The sequence below is a fragment of the Anabas testudineus genome, chromosome 8, assembly GCF_900324465.2.
Source record: "Anabas testudineus chromosome 8, fAnaTes1.2, whole genome shotgun sequence".
Classification (NCBI taxonomy): Eukaryota; Metazoa; Chordata; class Actinopteri; order Anabantiformes; family Anabantidae; genus Anabas; species Anabas testudineus.
Window position 1 is genome coordinate 5,074,260 of NC_046617.1, and position 19,321 is coordinate 5,093,580.

Consider the following 19,321-nt stretch of genomic DNA (forward strand, 5'->3'; position numbering starts at 1 on the left):
AAAGCCCAGATTAGTTTGTTAACCAGTTCACAGAAAGTCATTTTCCAATCAAAAAGATCTCAGCTTCTGTAAACATGAGTGATTTATTATATAGCACACTTTAATTATTATTGAGCTGCATCAGGAAATGAGGATGATCTCCTTTCTCTGCACTGTTCCTGTACCTATAGACCTGATTGCAGCCACTGTAGACACTCATCCCTAATTTCTGTTCTCTAAATATAGTGAGAACACGTTTGTTTACCGTTTCCTTGTTTTAGTTTTATCTTAATTTGTGGCTTGAAGTCTTTTATTTTGAAGGTCGGACCCTTTCCCGTCGTCTTCGGTCTTACTGTCTCCATCTTCGTGGACAGCTTTTTGTTTTTTTGTTTTTTTTGTTCAGGGACAGTTTAAGGACATGACACGGGGCAGCAGACGGGACACACGGACCTTCTTTCACACCGAGCTGATTTCTGTTTCCTCCTCACGGTCGTGAAAGATGCGGACACTCGTCAGCCTCGGTCTTTATCATATTAGCTTTATTGTTTATGACTTAGCTAATCCTTTAACCCGACACCAATCACAAATGAAATATTACTTCAATATGAAAGTCATTTAATAATCGGCCACTGATTTATATTTATATTTACATTTCAGGAGCTGCTTGTATAGTTTTTGGTTGTAACACTGAAACTATTAAGCTCAAGAAAAGTAGCACATGTATTTATTTATTTTTTATGTAGTTGCATTTCCATTTAGAATTTACTTATAGCCTATAAATAAACCGATATGATGTACATTTCCCTTATATGTCTATATGTATTGTAATAAACAGGATGATTAAAAAATACTGATATGATACTTCAAAGGTTACAGTCAGATTCAATGACAGTTGACTTCTCTTTTATCGTTTAACAACAAAACGTTTGTGTTTAAAGCAAATCCATGTAATATGATTAAAATAAAATCTAAATCATCTGGAAACAACAAGGGCATGATCCTTCTTAAAACTCTTCATATGAAAACTACTTTTCTGGATGGACCAAATATAAAGTTGTCATAAAGGCCTCTCTAGCACTAGTGCAGACTACAGGACTTTGTGCTGCTCACAGGTATGACGTCTTCACAGGTGAGGTTTACGGATGATGTAAAAAAAAAAAATCAGAGGCTGGGGCAAATGGGGGGTTTGATTAAGATACTCCCCGGGTGAAAGGTCACGGTGGGGCAGGTTTTGTCCTTTTTGCCCAGGTGCATATTTCTGTTTTTATATTATTATTTTTTATTTAACCAGACACTTGTCTGTGTTTGTACAAAAAGGCGGTAAAAGAGCACAGATTGGTTTTAGAAAAGCAACAAATGAGATGTTGCCAAGAGAACGAGCACAGATTAACCTTTAATCTACAGAAATATAAATCAGACAGAGTGAATGCGCGAGACACATACTGTATAGAGACCAATGTATGTAACTGAATAAGATGTAGAGAAGTTAGTGTACTGCTTTTCTCCCACTCCACACTCATCTTCAACACACCCAAACTAGAAGCGCATTTAGATTATGAGACAGTGAGACTTAAATACTGCTGGAAAATATGGGACAGGCAAATTGTGGCAAAAGCCTTGTAGTCTGCACTAAACCTCACATCAATCTGAGTTTGGTAAATTGTTTCAGAGGTTTTTGTTTTGTCCTGGTTCCAAACACTTTGGTCTTTAAAATGGTGACTGTGGATGTAGAAGTAGAAGAACTAAAGATTAATTTTGCTGTGTGCTCTGAAAGCAGTCAACAGATTTGTGGCTCTATGGGAAACAGAGTCCCCTTGAAGGCATGGATGGTTCCCGCTGTCTGGCCAGTTTCCATCAGCTTATTCTTCTATGGTTCTTTTCTCCACACCTCCTCTCCATTAATATAGGTGGCCCTGACGTTAAGAGCGTCATCAATTATAACTAGATCTGCAAAAGACGTGTATGTGATTTAGGCACAAGTCAAACACACACAGAGAATTGGTTCAATGCGTAGGAACAGTTAATATGTTCATGCTGCAGGAATGTGGATTCTTGTGGCGGGTAAATCCTGACCTGCGTCTGAGCCGTAGTCCAGGTTTCCCTTTTTGTGGCTGATGCCCAGAAGCTGAGCGGGATGGAGCGAGGCAGCTTCAAGGGCCTCCTCTACACTGCAACCTGTTCTAGTGCGCACACAGACACACACAGACAAACACACACACACACACATATCAAAAAGACAATTCAGAAAAGACGGGAGAGTTGTTGTGACGTTATAAAGGGGAATCTATTCACACAAGCTGACCTGAAGCCTGTTTGAAGTGCCGTACACACATATCCATTGTGGCTATGCTTCCGCTGAGAGTCTTAGTGCCTAAAAGAGAAACAATAATTACAATCGAGTTCAAAACACAGACAGCATATGAATTAAAACTCAAAGACTTGTCAGTAAGATTTGTGTTAATCTGTTTAAATACTGCTAAAAAACTGAGACCTGCTACGTAAGCGTGGAGACCCTGGATCTCGATGACCTGCTGACCCAGAGTGTGACGGCCAGGAGGGAGACCCATCGCCGTGATTGCATCAGTCACCAACACCAAGCCTGAAAATAAAGTCAAACTGGTCAGTGATCCTCACCATCTTAGCATGTTAGCCTGCTAATACTGGCAAATTACCAGAACCCATTAAGTACAGCTGAGGATGATGGGATTGTAATTATTTTTTGGTTATGAACTTATTTTATTGCCCTGGTGATGGCACTAGAGGAAATGTTGAAAGTCTGAAATCACATTTAATCTAAATTCATCACGAGGCATATCTCCCAAGGCGGCAGGAATGCTACACATGTTTATGGTAAGAAGAAATGTATTTTATAGGCCATATTTCACATTCTGCTTCACTGTGGAAGATACAACAAGGAGAGAAGTCGAAGTAGAGTTTGGGAAATGAGAGATGGCAACAGGCAGGCTGTTCTATTTTTATGGCCTCTAAAATGAAAATGCAAAAGCCTGAACAAAGGAGATACCAGCTGTTACAGGCGCTGATAATGGCTCATTGGGCGTACTGGTCTGTAAAAAGTGTGAGTCTTCAGCTGGGAACACCAAATGTACACACAGCAGAACACGCCGTGCAGTCACAACTAATGATGTACCCACAGTGGATAATTAATCCACCGCAGTCTAGATGTGAAGGCATCTTGAGGGAAGAAAAAGATGAAAACATTTGACTATATACAGTATTTGACCAGACTGCTGAAGGGAGTGTTTATTACCAGGGAACTCAATTTCTATCTTATATTTAGTGCTGAAACTCTGAGCTAAAACTAAAGACATAACGTTACAGAGACCACTGACCTGACGGGTGAGCTCTGTGAGCGATTCGCAGAGCAGCAGGGTTGGTGTGGATCCCATCTGCTATCATACCATAGTAAACTGTCCGGCCTGCAGGAACCTGATCACTGGTCAGCAAACCCACTATACCAGGATCCCGATGGTGGAACTGAAGTGCAGCAGATCAAAGACAGAAGGATAATCATCCCACTTCATCCCATCCCACAAAACAAACTTAATTTACTTCATCTAATCCGGTATTTTCTATATGAACATCTGCACGCCGGCTGGTGAACACAGTGGAGCATTTATCAGCTAAACAACTGAACATTTCCCTAAGTGGAGAATGTATGCACCCTTGACGTGATAATGTTATACTGTCAGTGACATGCGGCAGCTGTGAATCTGTCCACAACACAGCTCCTATCTTATCTTAAAGAGATGTAGGTGGAACTCACAGGCAGCATGGCATTAAAGAGGTGAGTGATGAAGGAAGCTCCGTTCTGAACGGCCTCCTCAGCTTGGGACAGGTTTGCTACAGAGTGACCTACAGTGAGGAAAGATCGTGAGTTAACACGTGAATGAACCTAACAGAACTGTGTTGTGTTCTTCTCCATTTAAAGCTTAACTCCTTCACATTTTCATTATTATTATTATTTTCATCAAGTCAATACCCACTTTTTGATACTAGACATCGTCATCTTTTATAATTCACTAACATCAGAGCCCGACATCAGTTTTCTCAGAGCCTGATAGGTTCTTGTAATTCAGCGGATGTAGTTGAGTAAATGTTGCTCACCTAACGACACAGTGATGCCCCTCTGGCAGAGCTCCCTCACCACCGATTGGCTGCTTGCCAACTCAGGAGCCAGTGTCACCATGGCAACGTTGTCCAGACTGCCATAGGCCTCCATCAGGTCCTCGATCCCTCCAGACCGGAAGGTACGGAGATACTGCTCTGGATGAGCTCCTTTTTTCTCCACACTGATGAACGGACCTTCCAGATGAAAACCTGAAAACACAGAGACAGAAAGGAGATCAAACGGAGGTAAAAGATTTTAACATGTAAATCTGTCAGTAATACTCCTCCACTGCTGATAATGGTCCCTTACAAATACACATTATCATCCTGTTTGTGCAGAACCATGTGACTCTCCTAACAGACTGCAGAGCCGAGACCTGAAGTCACTTTTGCTGCACCTCAGCTGTCTTAAACTTGTGCTGCAAAAGTCCCATCTTACCAAGAACTCCAGCTCCATGCTGTCCTCCATTGTGAACTTTGACCTGAGGCAGAACCTGTAACGCACATTTTGATTATGATGAGATCTTATAATTAGAAAATGGCTAAAAGCTAAAAGCTTCATTTAATAAATATTAAAGGTAAAACCAGGGATATTTTAGTCTGAAAAATGTTCACTTCAAGTCGCAGGTTTTTGACAGCAATAACAACAAACAATCAATTCTGTGTCTAAAATGTGTAGTGTTCATCCTCAGGTAAGCATTTTCACAGGTGATGTTACCTTGTGGTAGACCACAGGAGGAGAGGTGACCAGCGTTGGACAGAAGGATGTCACACCGTGCTCCAGAATCCTTTTGGCAACAAATGAAATTCCCTTGCTGACATCCTCAGAGGCCTGAGAGAAGTCGATGCCATATCCTCCTAAAGGGGGAGGACAGGTGATGAGGACACGTCGACCACAGACGTATTGATAGTGTCTGGTACGACAGTGGCCAGAAAAAGTATGTGAACCTTTTGGCATTTCATCTAAGTCAAGAATATTAACAAGTATGATAATAGAAAAATAAGTGCTCTAAAATAATAACACAAAAAATAAAAAAGTATGTGAACACTGGGTCATTGTCCTGTAGCATCACCTAGCTTCTGCTGACGTATAGACATTCTCACATTATCCTGAAGAACTTTTTTGATTCGGCAATTGGGATGATGTAGTGCTCCGTTCTTTTTAAATAGTTCAATCTTACTTTCATCGGTCCACAAAACATTTTGCCACATACCACTGTGGATTGTCAATGTGCTCTTTGGCAAACTTCAGATGTGCATAATGTTTTTTTTAGCAAACCGCAGCTTCCTTCCCCAACTGATGCCTTCAAATCTGTGGCTGTCACTCTGGGTTGCTTCTTTACCTCATTAATGAGCGTTATTGTGCTCTGGGGGTCATTTTGACTGGCCGCCCACTTCTTGGTAGAATAACCACAGTCCCAAAGTGTCTCCATTTGTAGATTGTTTATCTAACTGTAGACTGTTGAGTTTCTAAAGTCTTTTAAATCACTTTTTAACACTTTCCAGCTTCATGTAAATCAACAATTCTTGATCTTAGATGCTCTGAAAGCTCCCTTATGGCTTACATAAGCCGAACAATAAGTGTTTTTTGTCAGTCAAAGTAGCTCTAGTCCACATCTCCAAATTATATATTATAATTATCTCAACAAGACTTCAGTTATTCTAACACTTGACTTAGCTTTTTGGAGGTCATTATTCAAAGAGTTCACATCAGATCAGATCAGAATGTTTTTCTGTGTTATTACTGAAGGCACATCATATTTGTTAATACTATTGAATTGGATTTTGACCAGATCATATTTTCTGTAGATAACTTTTTGTAGTCAGGAGGTTGTGTGCATTGAAAATACACACAAATGTACCCTGCAACTATTTATCTAAACTACTGCTGCCTTATCAGCATGCCGAGTTGTGTGTGTGTGCATTTACCGTTGATCTGAACGTCTATAAAGCCCGGGGCGATGATGCTGCCTTCACAGTCCACACAATTATCGGCGTAACCATGCTCATCAAAGAACAGCTTCTCTGGATCTAAAATCCTCCCTTCGCGCACCCACAGGTCCTCCCTGCAAACACACACAGACTTGTTTTTTTTTTCTTTGTTACATCATAATTGGTGGTATCTGCAGGCCGGTTGTGCTTGTGTGCTATACCTCTGCAGCTGGTGGTCTCTCAGTATTCTGCAGTTGATGAACTGAGTGATAGGAGCATCAGACACCGACTTGTTGGACGGCATGTTTCTTCTCCCAGCAGACAAGGGGAGACAAATCCACTGCTCTGCTTCAGATGACTGGAAAAGTCTGAAATCTAAGTAATAAATCAAATATCTTTAAATGAACAATTATATTTATCATTTATTAATAATAAGTATTATACGTCAATAACATACAATATTCTATAGCAATGAGTTATAGAGTTGGTGAAATAATATATCTCTGCTCAGATCAGCGGTCGGTATCAGCTGGTATTAGAATCACTACTGCAGAGAGAAGATATTGGACTGGTCGTTACCACAGACTTTGAGGGGCAGATAAGTGAAAACGCTGCAAAAATTATTCCAATGTGAAAACCTTCAGAATCAGTAAAGAGTTCAACTGGACATTTTGCATTTATGGTCTGCGGAGTCATATAGAGTCCTTCCCCCAAATGATCTTTGACCCCACCTGACCCCGAACTGGAACTGGGTTTTATCTGTCATTTAGTCTAAGCTTACTGACATAACTGAGTTAGACAAATAATACATAATAATAAACCACTTTTCATCATAACACAGCACAGTTCAACAGCAATGCAAAGTGATGCCTCAGTACTGATCATACAGTTGAATCACCTCTAAAACTATACAAAAACTAACTCACCCTCGTGAGGGAGGACTTGAAAAGAACTGCATTACATTTAGCTTGTTGTACCTAACAAACTAAGAAGCATGGTTGAAATGTTTATGGAGTGTGTGCACATCACTGATTGCTCAAGACCTGTCTTGTTTGGCAGCCTGGTTGCTGTCGTTTACACTGATGTTTGATGGTCAGTGATGGTTGGTATACTTCATTTTTCTATTTACCACTGACAGTGGGAACGGAGCAGCAGGGCCTGGCTCAGATGAAGTGTCCAACCACAGATGCACCGGATTAAACATATCTGATATCTTATCACAGTGGGTGCAGCAGCTGACTTTGACCTCTGATCTTCTTTATGCTTTCATGGCGTTTTGGATTGTGTTGCAATATTCAGAACAAGTAATAACCCCAGCCATCGCCTTTATTTAAGGAATTAATTATATAATTCTGTACACGAAGACTCCTGCAGACTGGTTTGGGAAAGTCTTACTTCTGGCTCACGAGTTACGAGGAGCGAATATGCCAAACCCCATGCAGAAATGGGTACATTTAACGCATTTTTAGCTGTAACATAACTTACATACCTTGACATGGGAAACCGAAAGAGTTGTGAGAATATGTAGATTCCAATAGTCAACTCGGCATACACTTAGCCCACGACACGATTATTATTTCAGTACAAGTTTAAACCTGAGTCTACGACACTGTCCACACTCTGAGCTAAGTCCCAAAGTGCGGCACGCTACATTAAAATGTCAGATTTGGGCAAACGTACATTCTCGTATTTGTTCCAGCCGCGCTGGTCTATAGAGTCGTCAAAAAGCAAGCAAAGACTTTTGTTTTCCGATGATAATGTACTTCAAATGTCGGTAATCCAGAGGAGAAATAAGCTTTTATACCAAACAGAGGAAGCGGATGAAGTCATGTGACGGAGCGGAGCTGCAGGTCAGCTGATCAAAACAGAAAAATGACTGAGTCTGCACTTTCCACACTTTCCTCACATTTAGTGAGTGTGGCATAAAGTACAGTCATCATTAGTGAGAACATGTTCGGATCCCATACAAGTACCAATGCATTAGTCTATGTAGAAATACTCAGCTATAATTAAGCGTCCTGCGTTACATTTAAGTAAAAGTACAGAGGTACTGCAGTATATACCACAGCAAAATGTAGTTAAAGTATCAACAGTAAAAATAAGTGCAAAGAACTGTGACTGATATTGTATATGATTATATATAATGACCTGCAGAAATTATTTCCTAAACATCAATGATTAATCAAACATCAATTTAGTAGTTCATCTTTAAATTAAGTCCAGGGAGGACAGTGTAGTGCTGACAACAGCTCTGCTGTCCATGGGAAGTGGTCACGGTTAGGAAATCAGTTTTTGACAGACAATCACTTTTTGTGAGGACGCCCGACCACACCAGACAGTCACCAGATACATCACGGCTGTGAGGTGATTAATGGGAGGAGAAAGACTCAAAATCAAAGTTGTGATACATACTGTACTGTACACGCTGGAACTGTGGTAAATATAGATTTACAATTATACCACAAGACTTTAAGACATTTTCCAGATAAAAACGAAGACATGACAGTCGCACAATTCAGCTGTATCTTTTGGTCACATCAGGTTACAGTGTTTAAAACCAAGTGAACACCATCAGTGTAAATAATGAGCCTGGATCATCATCAAATGCCAATAAACAAAACAATTAAGTCAATAAGCACATGGAGAACCACATCATGATGCAACTACTGTATATTGTCTATATCACAAAATTAATACTATTGTCAATATGACCAAATTCCTGTCACCAGTGCATCTAGTGGGTGTGTAGATAGGATAGTCCTCCTTAACTAACAGAACAGACTGTTACTGCATGTAAGGCTCTACAAAAACGCTTCCCCTCTGCTCACTGCTCTCATACAGTATTTACAATGTCAGGTCACAGGATATTTTTACATTATCTTACATTACCGCGTGTTCAAACTGAGCGTGAAAAAACTGGTGTCCCATATTTCGCTCTGACCTGCAAAAGCTTGAAACTAAAACCTCTTATTTCATTTCCTCTCATTTTTGTTTTTTGTTTTCTTGAAAGATGTGAAAGGATTTGAAGTTCCACTTGTTCTGGAAATATGTGTCTGGGTGTTGAACATATTTCAAATTTATTCTTGTACACAGGTCTTGAAAAAATAAATAAATAAATAAATGGTCCATAGGATTTTTGCTTGAATACATTACATAGATAATAGATAGATAGATAGATAGATAGATAGATAGATAGATAGATAGATAGATAGATAGATAGATAGATAGATATTAGATAGATAGATAGATAGATAGATAGATAGATATTAGATAGATAGATAGATAGATAGATATTAGATAGATAGATAGATAGATAGATAGATAGATAGATAGATAGATAGATAGATAGATAGATAGATAGATAGATAGATAGATAGATAGATAAATAGCCAGTAGAGGGAGCTAAATCACAACATTTGTCATCCCCTCATACACAGAAGCTTCACTTCACTTTTCTTTTTTTCCATTGCGCCAGGAAATTTGTGACATTTTGAGCTACTGCTATAATTCATATTATATTGTACTGGTACTGGTACTTATTCCACTGCTGTAGACTGTATGTAATTCTGAGTGCGCCCCCTTTCCCTCTGCAACCTTCACCAGCATCACGTGCAGGTCCACAGCTTGTCTCACCTGACTTGTGGACTGAGCTGCATGATGAAGTAAAATTCCCATGAGCCAACGTTCACACTACCAGGAAGTGCTCCTGAACCGAACTCTGTCTCCACCCCCACGCTTCAGGCAGCAGCAGCCCCCTTTCCCATTCCTGAAAGTCAACAATAAACCACGTTTCCAGTAAGCCGGATACCACCCCAAGTCCTGCTCATCCCCATGGAGACCACTACGAGAGTGTGCAGGCCTGTGTCCCCTGGCTAAGCCAGGCCACCCATGAGGAGAGAGAGAGCCTATATTTTATTTGACCCACTATGGATGAAAATGTGGCTCTCCACTGAGACACAGTGCAAACGCTTTTCTCAGTTTCCTCAAAGAAAAGCCTTGGCATCAGCTCCGGTTTGTATTTGAGTGAACTATCAAGGCTCAAACAGAAAAAAACACACTTTGTGATCATGGTGAACTATATTTTACAACCTTAGTGCCCCCTCTTTTGTCAGCCATGACGTCAGCATTCCCCTCAGTGCTGGGTGAGTGACACAGTAGCTTTGTTTTGGAGTCGCCACATCTCATTCATGGCCGCTTAACTCCTGAGTCTGGGCCTGTGTGGTGGCCTTTCAGGATCCCTGATTCCTTAATCCGCTAGTTTTTAAGGCACTGAATAACTTGGCCGTTTGTATGCTCAGTCTCAGAGTGGTGGGGTGCTTCTGTGTTATGTGAATTGTTGACTTGCAAAACATGCCTTGAGGACACAAGTGACTGATGCACTGAGAGGATGACTGCCAGCAAGGTCACGGGGAAAGGTCAGTCCCGGCGCAGAGAAACAAGACAAGCCACGGAAGGTGCGAAAGAGATAAATGTTACGATTGAGATGAGTTCCAAGTGCAGCCCAATGTACTGTACAAAAGAGCCCAATATAAGTCTTGGTGGCTTACGTTAGAAATTCAGATCACGTGGAAAGCAAGTCTTCATTAGCAATTATTAACAATGCTCTTTGTTAATCTTCAGATTATTATGACAGCAAATAGCGCAAAAGACATATTTCCCACAGACTTAGGTGAGTTCTCTTTAGATGTCTTCTTCTGTCACGTCAGTCTGTTTTCTTTCTAAGAGCAGTCATCAGAGTCGTATACTATTTCTTTCAAATTGCTGATTCAGCCATCTGCCTCATAGTTTCTAGTTGGTGACTATTTTATTGATCCCCTTAGAGAAACTGTTGGAGGGCTGCACATGGATGATAGTGCTGCTAGGGAGTTTTGGTGACTTGAACCAAGAGTTGAGCCAGTGGCCCTGGGGTTTATGGACGACTCCTGTACCAACCAACACCAGTTTTATTACACAGCTATTTTTATTCTGTTTACAGGGAAGCTCATGATGTGATAAGGTAGAAAATCACTGGTGTTTCACTAAAACAAGTCACTGTGGACATTTTCACTTTTTTTGTCTCAGCTCATCGTCCATTTAATCCACATGTAAACAGGTGGAAGACATGGATTACTCCAGAAGAGCAGTCTGCAGCTATAGAGGAGGGAAGGGTCTGTGAATTAGGACAACTGACGACAGATTTAGCAGATTAGTGTTAGTGAAGCTGCGTTGACTGGAGGACTGAAGGGGAGGGGGGGGTTATGTTGAGGATGTCAAGGTGTTGGTGCACTCAGTGCAGCATTGTTTGCTAATGGATTTGCCTTTTTTTCCCCCTAACACTTGAGGTCTGTTTGCAAACAATCCAGATCGCTCAGATGTTAAAGGACACGAGGGTGTCGATGTGATGGTGAACATGAGCAGAAGCTGGCGGCTGGACAGAATCTGCACGACCTTTAACCTCACATCACAAAGTGGATCTGAAGAGCAACTCTTAAGTTTGGGAAATGAGGCTAAATAATATGACTATAGGATGTCGTTGTTGTTGTTGTTCAGAAATGTTCTACTAGTGTGTCACACGTTTTATGTGCATTGAATATTTAATATAAGCAGGTCAGCGTTCAAAGTTAAAACCATTCTGAAAACATTCTTGTTTATATATTATAATATATTTTTCATTAGCAAAGCGTACTTCAACAAGGCCAAGTGAACCTCCACTGTCGTATCCAGCCCCATTGTCACTGCACATCACGTTATCTGCCAACTCTCTGAACAGATTTCTGTATTGTTATTTGTTCATACACATACTGTGTTAGCTGTACTGTGAGTATTTACACTATCTTATATTTAAACACTGTACACCTCTTTCCATTTATAAACATGTTATTTTGGATTTGTATGTGGATAAACTACTGTTGGTTAACTATAGCCAAGACTGACCTGTTGGCAATATTTAAATGGGTTATGAGTTTACATCATTGTAAAGTGTATTGTTGGTTCCCAATGGGCAACCGGGTCAAAGATAAAAATGAAACTCTTATATTCATGTCTGACATGTACGTCTGTCGCCCATAATGTCTCTGGACCTCCTTTGCAACAGGAGTTGCATTGTTCTGGAAAACTCTGGATAAGTCTTCTGGGTGGGGAGTTTACAAGCCGTAAATGTGGGGGTGGGTGGATCTTCTCCTCTTTCTCCTTTCCCTTTCTTCACCCCACAACCCCTCCCCTTCCACTCGCCACCCTGCACTGCCATCCTGCGTCTCAGCAGCACCGGCCTGTTTGCATTCTTCTCAGTTAATAAGTGTTTGTCTGATCCTTAGTGGGGGGTGTAAAGATCACCACACACAAACACCACAGCCCGCCCTGCCCCGACTCACCCAGCTGTAAAGATGACAGGAGTGATGCTGAGGGAAAGGGGGGGGGGGGGGGTTATGGTGTCATAAATTTCATAGACACACTGCTCAGCCATTAACTTTAGTAAAAACTAAATCAACTTTAATAAGACTGGATTTGAGGAAAATTACTGGACACACTAGTGTGTAAATGAATAATGTAAAATGAACTGTTTGCTTGCATAATGTTAAATGTCTGCAGGGTTAAATTTTTAGTCATGGATGGGCATGTTGGAAGCTGAAGCATTTCAAATTGTCAGTTGCCCACAGTTTCACTTCACTCCTGTGAAGTCAATCATTCCTCACCTACAGAGGTTATTAGATCACATATTAAACCCAAGCCTGGAACTCCACTGTTGTTTTTCATCCTTCGCTTGGGAAGATTAGGGAAAGGAAGAAAACCATACCGAGAGGTGGTGGTCCTAAATGGAAACTGTATTTACTTTTCCAGTCCTCTGGACAAATTTGCACAAATGTTTATCTAATGGCTGGTCATTCAACTTTTTCCCCAGACGCCACCATGAAGTTCACATTTGTGGTTTTGTCTGAAATGTATCAGGAACTACTGGATAGACTGATATGTTTTTTGATGCAGACATTCATGCCATTGAGATTAACCTTTTAGTTTGTCAAGAACAAATCAGACATGAGCAAATTAAATAGCAATAACACAACACATTTTACAAGTGGTCGCTCCAAATTCAATACAACATTCAACTTTTAATGACTGATGCACTGCTATTATTCAACCCCCTGAATAGAATCCCTCATAAGACCACACATTTGCAAATCAGGTATGTGGTAGGTGTCTTACGCACATCTGATGTCGGTTTCCAGTCTGAAATTTCCAGTCTGATGCAACTAATTAAGGACTTGATAGACTGCCTATGGCTAAACATGGTGGTGGCTCAGTGATGCGCTGGGGCTGCTTTGCTTCCTCTGGCACAAGTAACCTGCAGTGTGTGGAGGGCAAGATGGATTCATTCAGGTATCAAGAGTTCTAGGAGAATATGTCATATGTCAACATTTTCTACATGGGCTATCCACAATGCCAGTGCACACCTGCACATTTGTTTTGTACATCAATGGTGTGAAGCTATTTCATTTAGCAGCTGTACAACCACTAAAATTTCCACTCTGACAAGTCTTTCTGTCCATGCTGCTAAGATACCTCCCACAGCATGATTCTTCCACTGGATTTATAAAATGTTTTAGTGGTGCTGGAGGCCGGGGGAAAGCCTTACAGTGACTGCAGCGCTGTATATTTAAGGATGAAACTGAAGCCAATTCTTCACTTTCATTGGATGGTCTGGTATGATGATAAAACACAATGCAAACTGCCAGCTGCCATTAAAAAGTCCCACTGCAGCAGACTGATAGCAAAAGAAGAAAGCTGTGAGCTGTTTGGGAAACGTCCTAGAAGGTCACTGCTCTCACTCTCTCCCACGTTTATTCTCATCAAGACATTTTGTGGCTGTACCCAATGTAAAAAAAAACAACAGAAAAACTCTCTTTACTGGGGGTGTGAGCCTGCTCCAGTGAATGGAGCAACTTCAGACTGGAGGGCTGCTGGGAGAGGGAGAGGAGCTGGCAGTGCTGAGCAATGAGGGTGTCTGAGGTTTGGGCCAGGCCTGACCGGCTGTGTGTGGAGGAGGCTTTTGTAACTGTTGTCGCCACGGCAGCTCACCTATTGAGGCTAGAGTCTAAGATATGTAAAGCAGCAGCATTTCAAAGCTTTCCCTGTGCTGTGAAACAAACAAAGAAATAAAGAAATCAAATTAAAGTTTGGACAGCAGTGAGTAAAGAGCGGGAATAAGAGAAAACGTAGAGAGAAAGTATCTACTGTGGTAAATGCTTATACACCAGGCCAAGCCATGCGTTGGAATCCGATAAGGGTAGAGAAATGGAAAAAGAAAGGAGTCATTAAAAAGACGGAGCGAGGTGGAGGGAGACTACTATGCTCTTGTTTGCCCAGAACAGTATTTTGCTTTCTCATTGAACCAGTCCAAGTCCTGCAGCCGGCTTGGTGAGTCTCCCACCCAGCATTGAGAGGCAGGCCTGGGCATGCCCGGCCAAGGTCACACTGTGGCCGCCAAGAATGCGCACACGGCTCAGCCTGCCCCCAGCTGCCACAGCTCTATTTATGTTTGTTTTTTCAGTCCGTTTCCCTCTCTCTGCCTCCAAAGGGATCACCTCAGCAGCACGCTCTCTCTAGAGGGTTCGGCAGCACACGCAGGTATCAGGTGACTCAGACTCTTCCTCCACGACGATGCGGCCGAGATGAGGTGCTGCTTCCCTCATCAGTCTCAGTATCACACCGTATGTAGGCCATCGGTTTACGTTTCCAAATCCATAAACAGACTCTTCAGAAATGTGTTTTTTTGCAGAAACTCAACAGTACAAACGCCATTAGATAGTTTTGTGTCTTTGCAACGTCTCATCGCATGAGGAGAAAATTACCAACTTAATTTGTATGAAACAATGCACATAGCTGGTGTGAAATGTCATAGACAGGACAGTAAGCTGAGAATGTGTTTGGTAACTGATTCTACTATTTCGAGCCCATTGTTGTGTCACTGCACTTGATGACTAACCTTGATGTTACCTGGACAGCAAAACACTGCTGAACCTTTGAAGAAGAAAACATCTAGATTGACGCAATCACCAGCTGAAACGTTGAAGTGTGATGGGCATCTATGAAATTTTCCACAAACAGGCAGTTATATAACATGTTACTGTCATCGGTTTTCCTACAACGTGTCAAATGATGGAAATGAAAACATTACTTCATTACCAGTTATCCAGAATATTTGTGAACTATATGTGACTGAACTAAATCTAGCTCCTTCAAATTTATAATTAGCACCTCACTGATTAAGTCTACTTGGGTTCCAACTTTCTCCCACTGTCCAAAGACGTTGGTCGTAGGTTAATTAGTGACTCTAAATTGTCCATAAGTGTGAATATGAGTGAGAATGGTTGTCTGTCTTTGTACTGTACGTTGGCCCTGTGACAGACTAGAGACCTGTGGGATTCGTGTTTTGTCAAAGTAAAAGTTTACCATGTAAACCACTTATTGAAGGAGCGCAATCTTTGCAAAAAATGTATATATTTGAATAGGGAAATTGTGCTGTTATTTTTATTTAGCCTTGACATTGTCTCTAATAGTAAGGGCAAATGTGAACGTGCAACCACTGACAAGATGACCTTACCTAAAGGAAGTAACAGGAACACAGCTACATGAAAAGATACACTGTCAAAAAGATATAATGTGAAGATATTATGTGCTTAGTATCAAATAAACTGATTTTAAATGGAGATGGAGGTATCATATTAAATCTTTAACAGCAAAGCTCCTCTGCTGAAAACCCACAGTTCATCAAATCACAGTGTTTTTACCAGCAGCTTCCCAGTCTGTAGTGGACTTTTACTGGTCACCCCAGAAGTGGCTTTGTCATGCTGGTTTTCTGCTGCCTCATTCTTTCCCCTAAAACACCTACAAAAGAACATCCCCCAGCACTGCCTAATGAATAAGGAGGCCCTCCCCCTGTTTCCCTGGGTATTGTTTCCTTGTTGTTACTCCGAGTGTGTATTGCTCACTAAGCCTGTGATGGCTGTCGGACTACCCTGGCCGCCTGTGTCTTCGTGACAAAGAAGGCATCAACCTGCGCTGCAACTCAGGACACACACATACGCACTCTCCAAATAGACACCCACCATCATCCCTAAAATCCTGCATACAATGATCTACAAATGTTTGTCCTGACCCCTACACCCAGAAAACATCCCCAGCCATATGTAAGTGACAGTAGATCTACTTTTTATAGTAAATAAATGCTTTAACGCATTACAACAGATACTGGTACAAAAGGATTTTGCAGACAGAAACTGAATTATTATGCAAAAGAAGGATGTCTGGTGATAATAAGAATAAAAACTTTTTAAAAAACAGAAACAACAGGTTAAATGCCTGTGAATGCAGGAAAGACACTACCAAGTTGATAATTACATCAACCTGCTGATAACAAGTGATTTTATTATTTCAGCATCATTCAAAGAAAGCAAATTCGGCATGTAGTGTGAAAAAGTCCCCACAGCATCATACTGTGTTGCATTGTTAAATTCTAGTTTTCGTTGATCAGGGTTGGGGCCCAAGGAGGGGAAAGGGTGGCACTGGTCTCCACAACAATCTGATTGATCACCTGGTTCTCCCTCCTGTCAGCGTGATAAGGTGGCAGGTTCTTGGCTCATGATTATGACAGTAAAGATTGAAAATAAGATAATTTAAGAAACTGTAATCTCTCTTCTTTTTTTAATTTAAGTAAATAGTAAAGGAAAGTGAAGAATCAAGTGTTCAAATGTTGTCTTCAGATGTGCTGTGGATTCTGTTACTTTAGGTTCAGAGCCAGGCTGTTTCCAGTCAGTCAACTGTGGGGTAGGTGCAGATGTAACAGACATGAATAAAGTATTTACAGCTCAGAAAGAAAGCTAATTAAAGATAAATACAAGCATTTTGAATCCAGGACCTTTTTTGTTGAATGGAGTATTTAACACACAATATTGATAATCGTACTTCAGTTAAAGAGCTGCATACTTCTACCACTGAGGATAGAGAAGTTTAGGAATGTGTTTTTCCGACAGGACAGAGCCTCAGCTTGTAAGGTAAGTGAACTTTTACAAAGTCTCCCCTGTAATAAATCTGGGGCTCCATCCTGCCTCTTTTTCTGTCTGCTACACCATCCCTCCACTTCACAGTCCCTCCCTAATCAACCCCAGAGCCTGGGTAAACTGGTAGACCAGTAACTGAGCCTCATCCGTTACCACCCCCATTCCCACATGACAATGGTACCAGAAGTTACCCAGGAAACAGGCTTTTCATTAGCTGTGTGCTAAAAAAGATGTATTCCCCGTCTTTTCCCTGTCCACTTTTTCTCATCTGGTTTTTTTTTGGGTGGGGTGGGGGGGTGGGGGGGGGGGGGGGGGGGGTGAAGGGGACCAGTAGATAAGCTTCAGCTCGTGAGGGATGCCTTCATTTTGCAACACTTTCTCCAGCTGAATACCAGCGAAGTTGTGGGGCAACTGAAACAGACACATCCTGACCGCTCCTGAGAGCTGATATTTTCATCAGTTTCGGAGTTTGTATCCATCTGAACTTTAATACAATGTGCAGTTTATATTATATTTATAATTTATATTATCATGATGCCTTTTCTGTTATTCTGCCACCAGTGGGTGTTTAAGATGCAAAAAAACTTACTATTATGAATTGTTTATTAATCTGTTGATTATTTTATCATCCAGCTAATCCTGTAGTCTTATTGTTGCCATAATATAATAAGAAGCAGAGAAGACCAGCAAATCCTCACAAATATGAAAGAGTTTTTAGCACTGAAATAAATTACAAGAGATGATTTATATGAAATCTTAATGACCAAAGGGCTGAATTTGGGCCACTATTTGCCTTCCACTGGTCTTAAAGTTGTTTCAAAAAGAGAATAACATACTTGGTGGAAATGCTGAATCCAATGAATTCATCTGTCTCATCAGTTGAATCCCACATAAATGTCTGCAACAGCGTCCAACCACACTAGGTGTTGTTGTTTAGCGCTTTCAGTTTGCAGCGTTCTGGGTTGGAACGAGCAGTTAGGGTTAGCGTTACAGCAGAAGGCTCCTCTTACCTGCAGCCGTCAGCAGGGCCAGGGAATAATACCTGCATCAGGTTACCACGGGCCTCTCATCTAACCAACCTGCCACATTATAATTATGAGCCCTGCAATCCAGCTGGAGAGCTAAGTCCAGCAGGTAATAGCTGTCCAGGGGGGGCCTGCAGGGAGCTCAGGCTGGAGGGAAGGGGAACATCATGCTCTTCTTTCCAGGAAAAAAGCACTTGGGCCGGGCATAAAGATGTAGGATCTTTCCCTTCCAGTGGAGTGTTAGGTGTCCATCATAGAGAGGTGTAGTGTTGCACCACTTTATCTTTGCCCTTTATCTCGTAGCCATCATTACCTCATCAGTGACCACAGGCAGACACGTTTGCTGAAAGAGAGCCCGTCCGTTCACAACCCCTGGGGGATGCTGGCTTCTTAAATTCTACGTATTTGCATTTGATTACAGCAGCTATTCATCTGACCTTCTAAACGCGAGCCACCTTGCTAATCTGCAGCCGGGTCAGACAGAGACGGTGTGGTCTACAGCAGGGCAGACAGGCGGTGATATATGGGGCCGTGGGACACTTGTCCCTGTTAGACCCCACACTGACCCAGTGAAGGGCCACAGATCCAAGCGCCATAGGGAACAAGAGTTTGACTGAGCACAGACAAAGCCCTGAAAGAAAAACCCAGCCACCCCCTGCTAATATTACCCATCCACTGCCTGATCACAGCAAGAGCCCAAAAGAGATGAGCGAGAAAAGACCAACGTAAATCTCACATAGAAGCACAGTAAAGCAAAGGGGGGTGAGGGGAGAAGAAGACAAGCAAGACAGCAAACAGAAGAAAACAAGAGCCTGCAGCTATGCTAGCAGCTTTGTGAGGCCGTACTGACACACAGCTGATAATGAAAACATGCTGGTGTTTAGAACAGTGTTTCCAATGTCAACCTGGCATTAATCTAATACCTTCCCCAAAGTCATTGCAATCAGCACAATAACTGTAAAGATATTTTACCCTGAACCACAAAATTGAACTTCAAAGCCACATCAAGGGAAAGGATGGAAGATCATCAAAGTCAGTAGGATTCATCCTCTGGGAAACATGAATTTCATGAATGACTTTCATGACCATCCATTAAGTCTTTATTGAAGTACTTCAGTCTGCTCAAAGTGGTCTTCCCATTAGTACCACGCTGTAAGCATGGCTGAGACTAAGGAAAACGTATCATTTAGACAAGCACATTGGTGTAAAACTAAATTTATTTAT

The 19,321-nt window shown here is 41.5% G+C and overlaps 1 protein-coding gene across 3 annotated transcripts; it reads right to left on the reverse strand.

Annotated features, from left to right (window-relative positions):
- Positions 1-577: 577 nt before the first annotated feature.
- amdhd2 (amidohydrolase domain containing 2) lies at positions 578-7,854 on the reverse strand. 3 transcript variants are annotated; one of them, XM_026362033.1, is made up of 12 exons: positions 7,529-7,854; positions 6,261-6,414; positions 6,037-6,173; positions 4,826-4,965; positions 4,547-4,601; positions 4,105-4,317; positions 3,764-3,852; positions 3,330-3,474; positions 2,471-2,578; positions 2,282-2,350; positions 2,053-2,154; positions 578-1,926 (listed from the first exon to the last, which is right to left on the reverse strand). In XM_026362033.1, the coding sequence occupies exons 2-12, from the start codon at positions 6,341-6,343 to the stop codon at positions 1,847-1,849; spliced, it is 1,221 nt and encodes a 406-aa protein (XP_026217818.1). In that variant the 5' UTR covers positions 6,344-6,414; positions 7,529-7,854; the 3' UTR covers positions 578-1,846. The 3 variants fall into 3 exon arrangements, with proteins under 3 accessions (XP_026217818.1, XP_026217811.1, XP_026217803.1); XM_026362026.1 differs by having other exon boundaries at positions 2,282-2,578; positions 7,720-7,854; XM_026362018.1 differs by having other exon boundaries at positions 2,282-2,578.
- Between the last annotated feature and the right edge of the window lie 11,467 nt (positions 7,855-19,321).

Bases quoted from the DNA above. Each gene is read 5' to 3' on its own strand.
- amdhd2 (XM_026362026.1), bottom strand. From the start codon at position 6,343: ATGCCGTCCAACAAGTCGGTGTCTGATGCTCCTATCACTCAGTTCATC. The intron at 3,853-4,104 runs GTGAGCAACATT...TCCTCACTGTAG, and splicing joins GGGCATCACTGTGTCGTTAG to GTCACTCTGTAGCAAACCTG. The intron at 3,475-3,763 runs GTGAGTTCCACC...GCTGCACTTCAG, and splicing joins TCTTTAATGCCATGCTGCCT to TTCCACCATCGGGATCCTGG.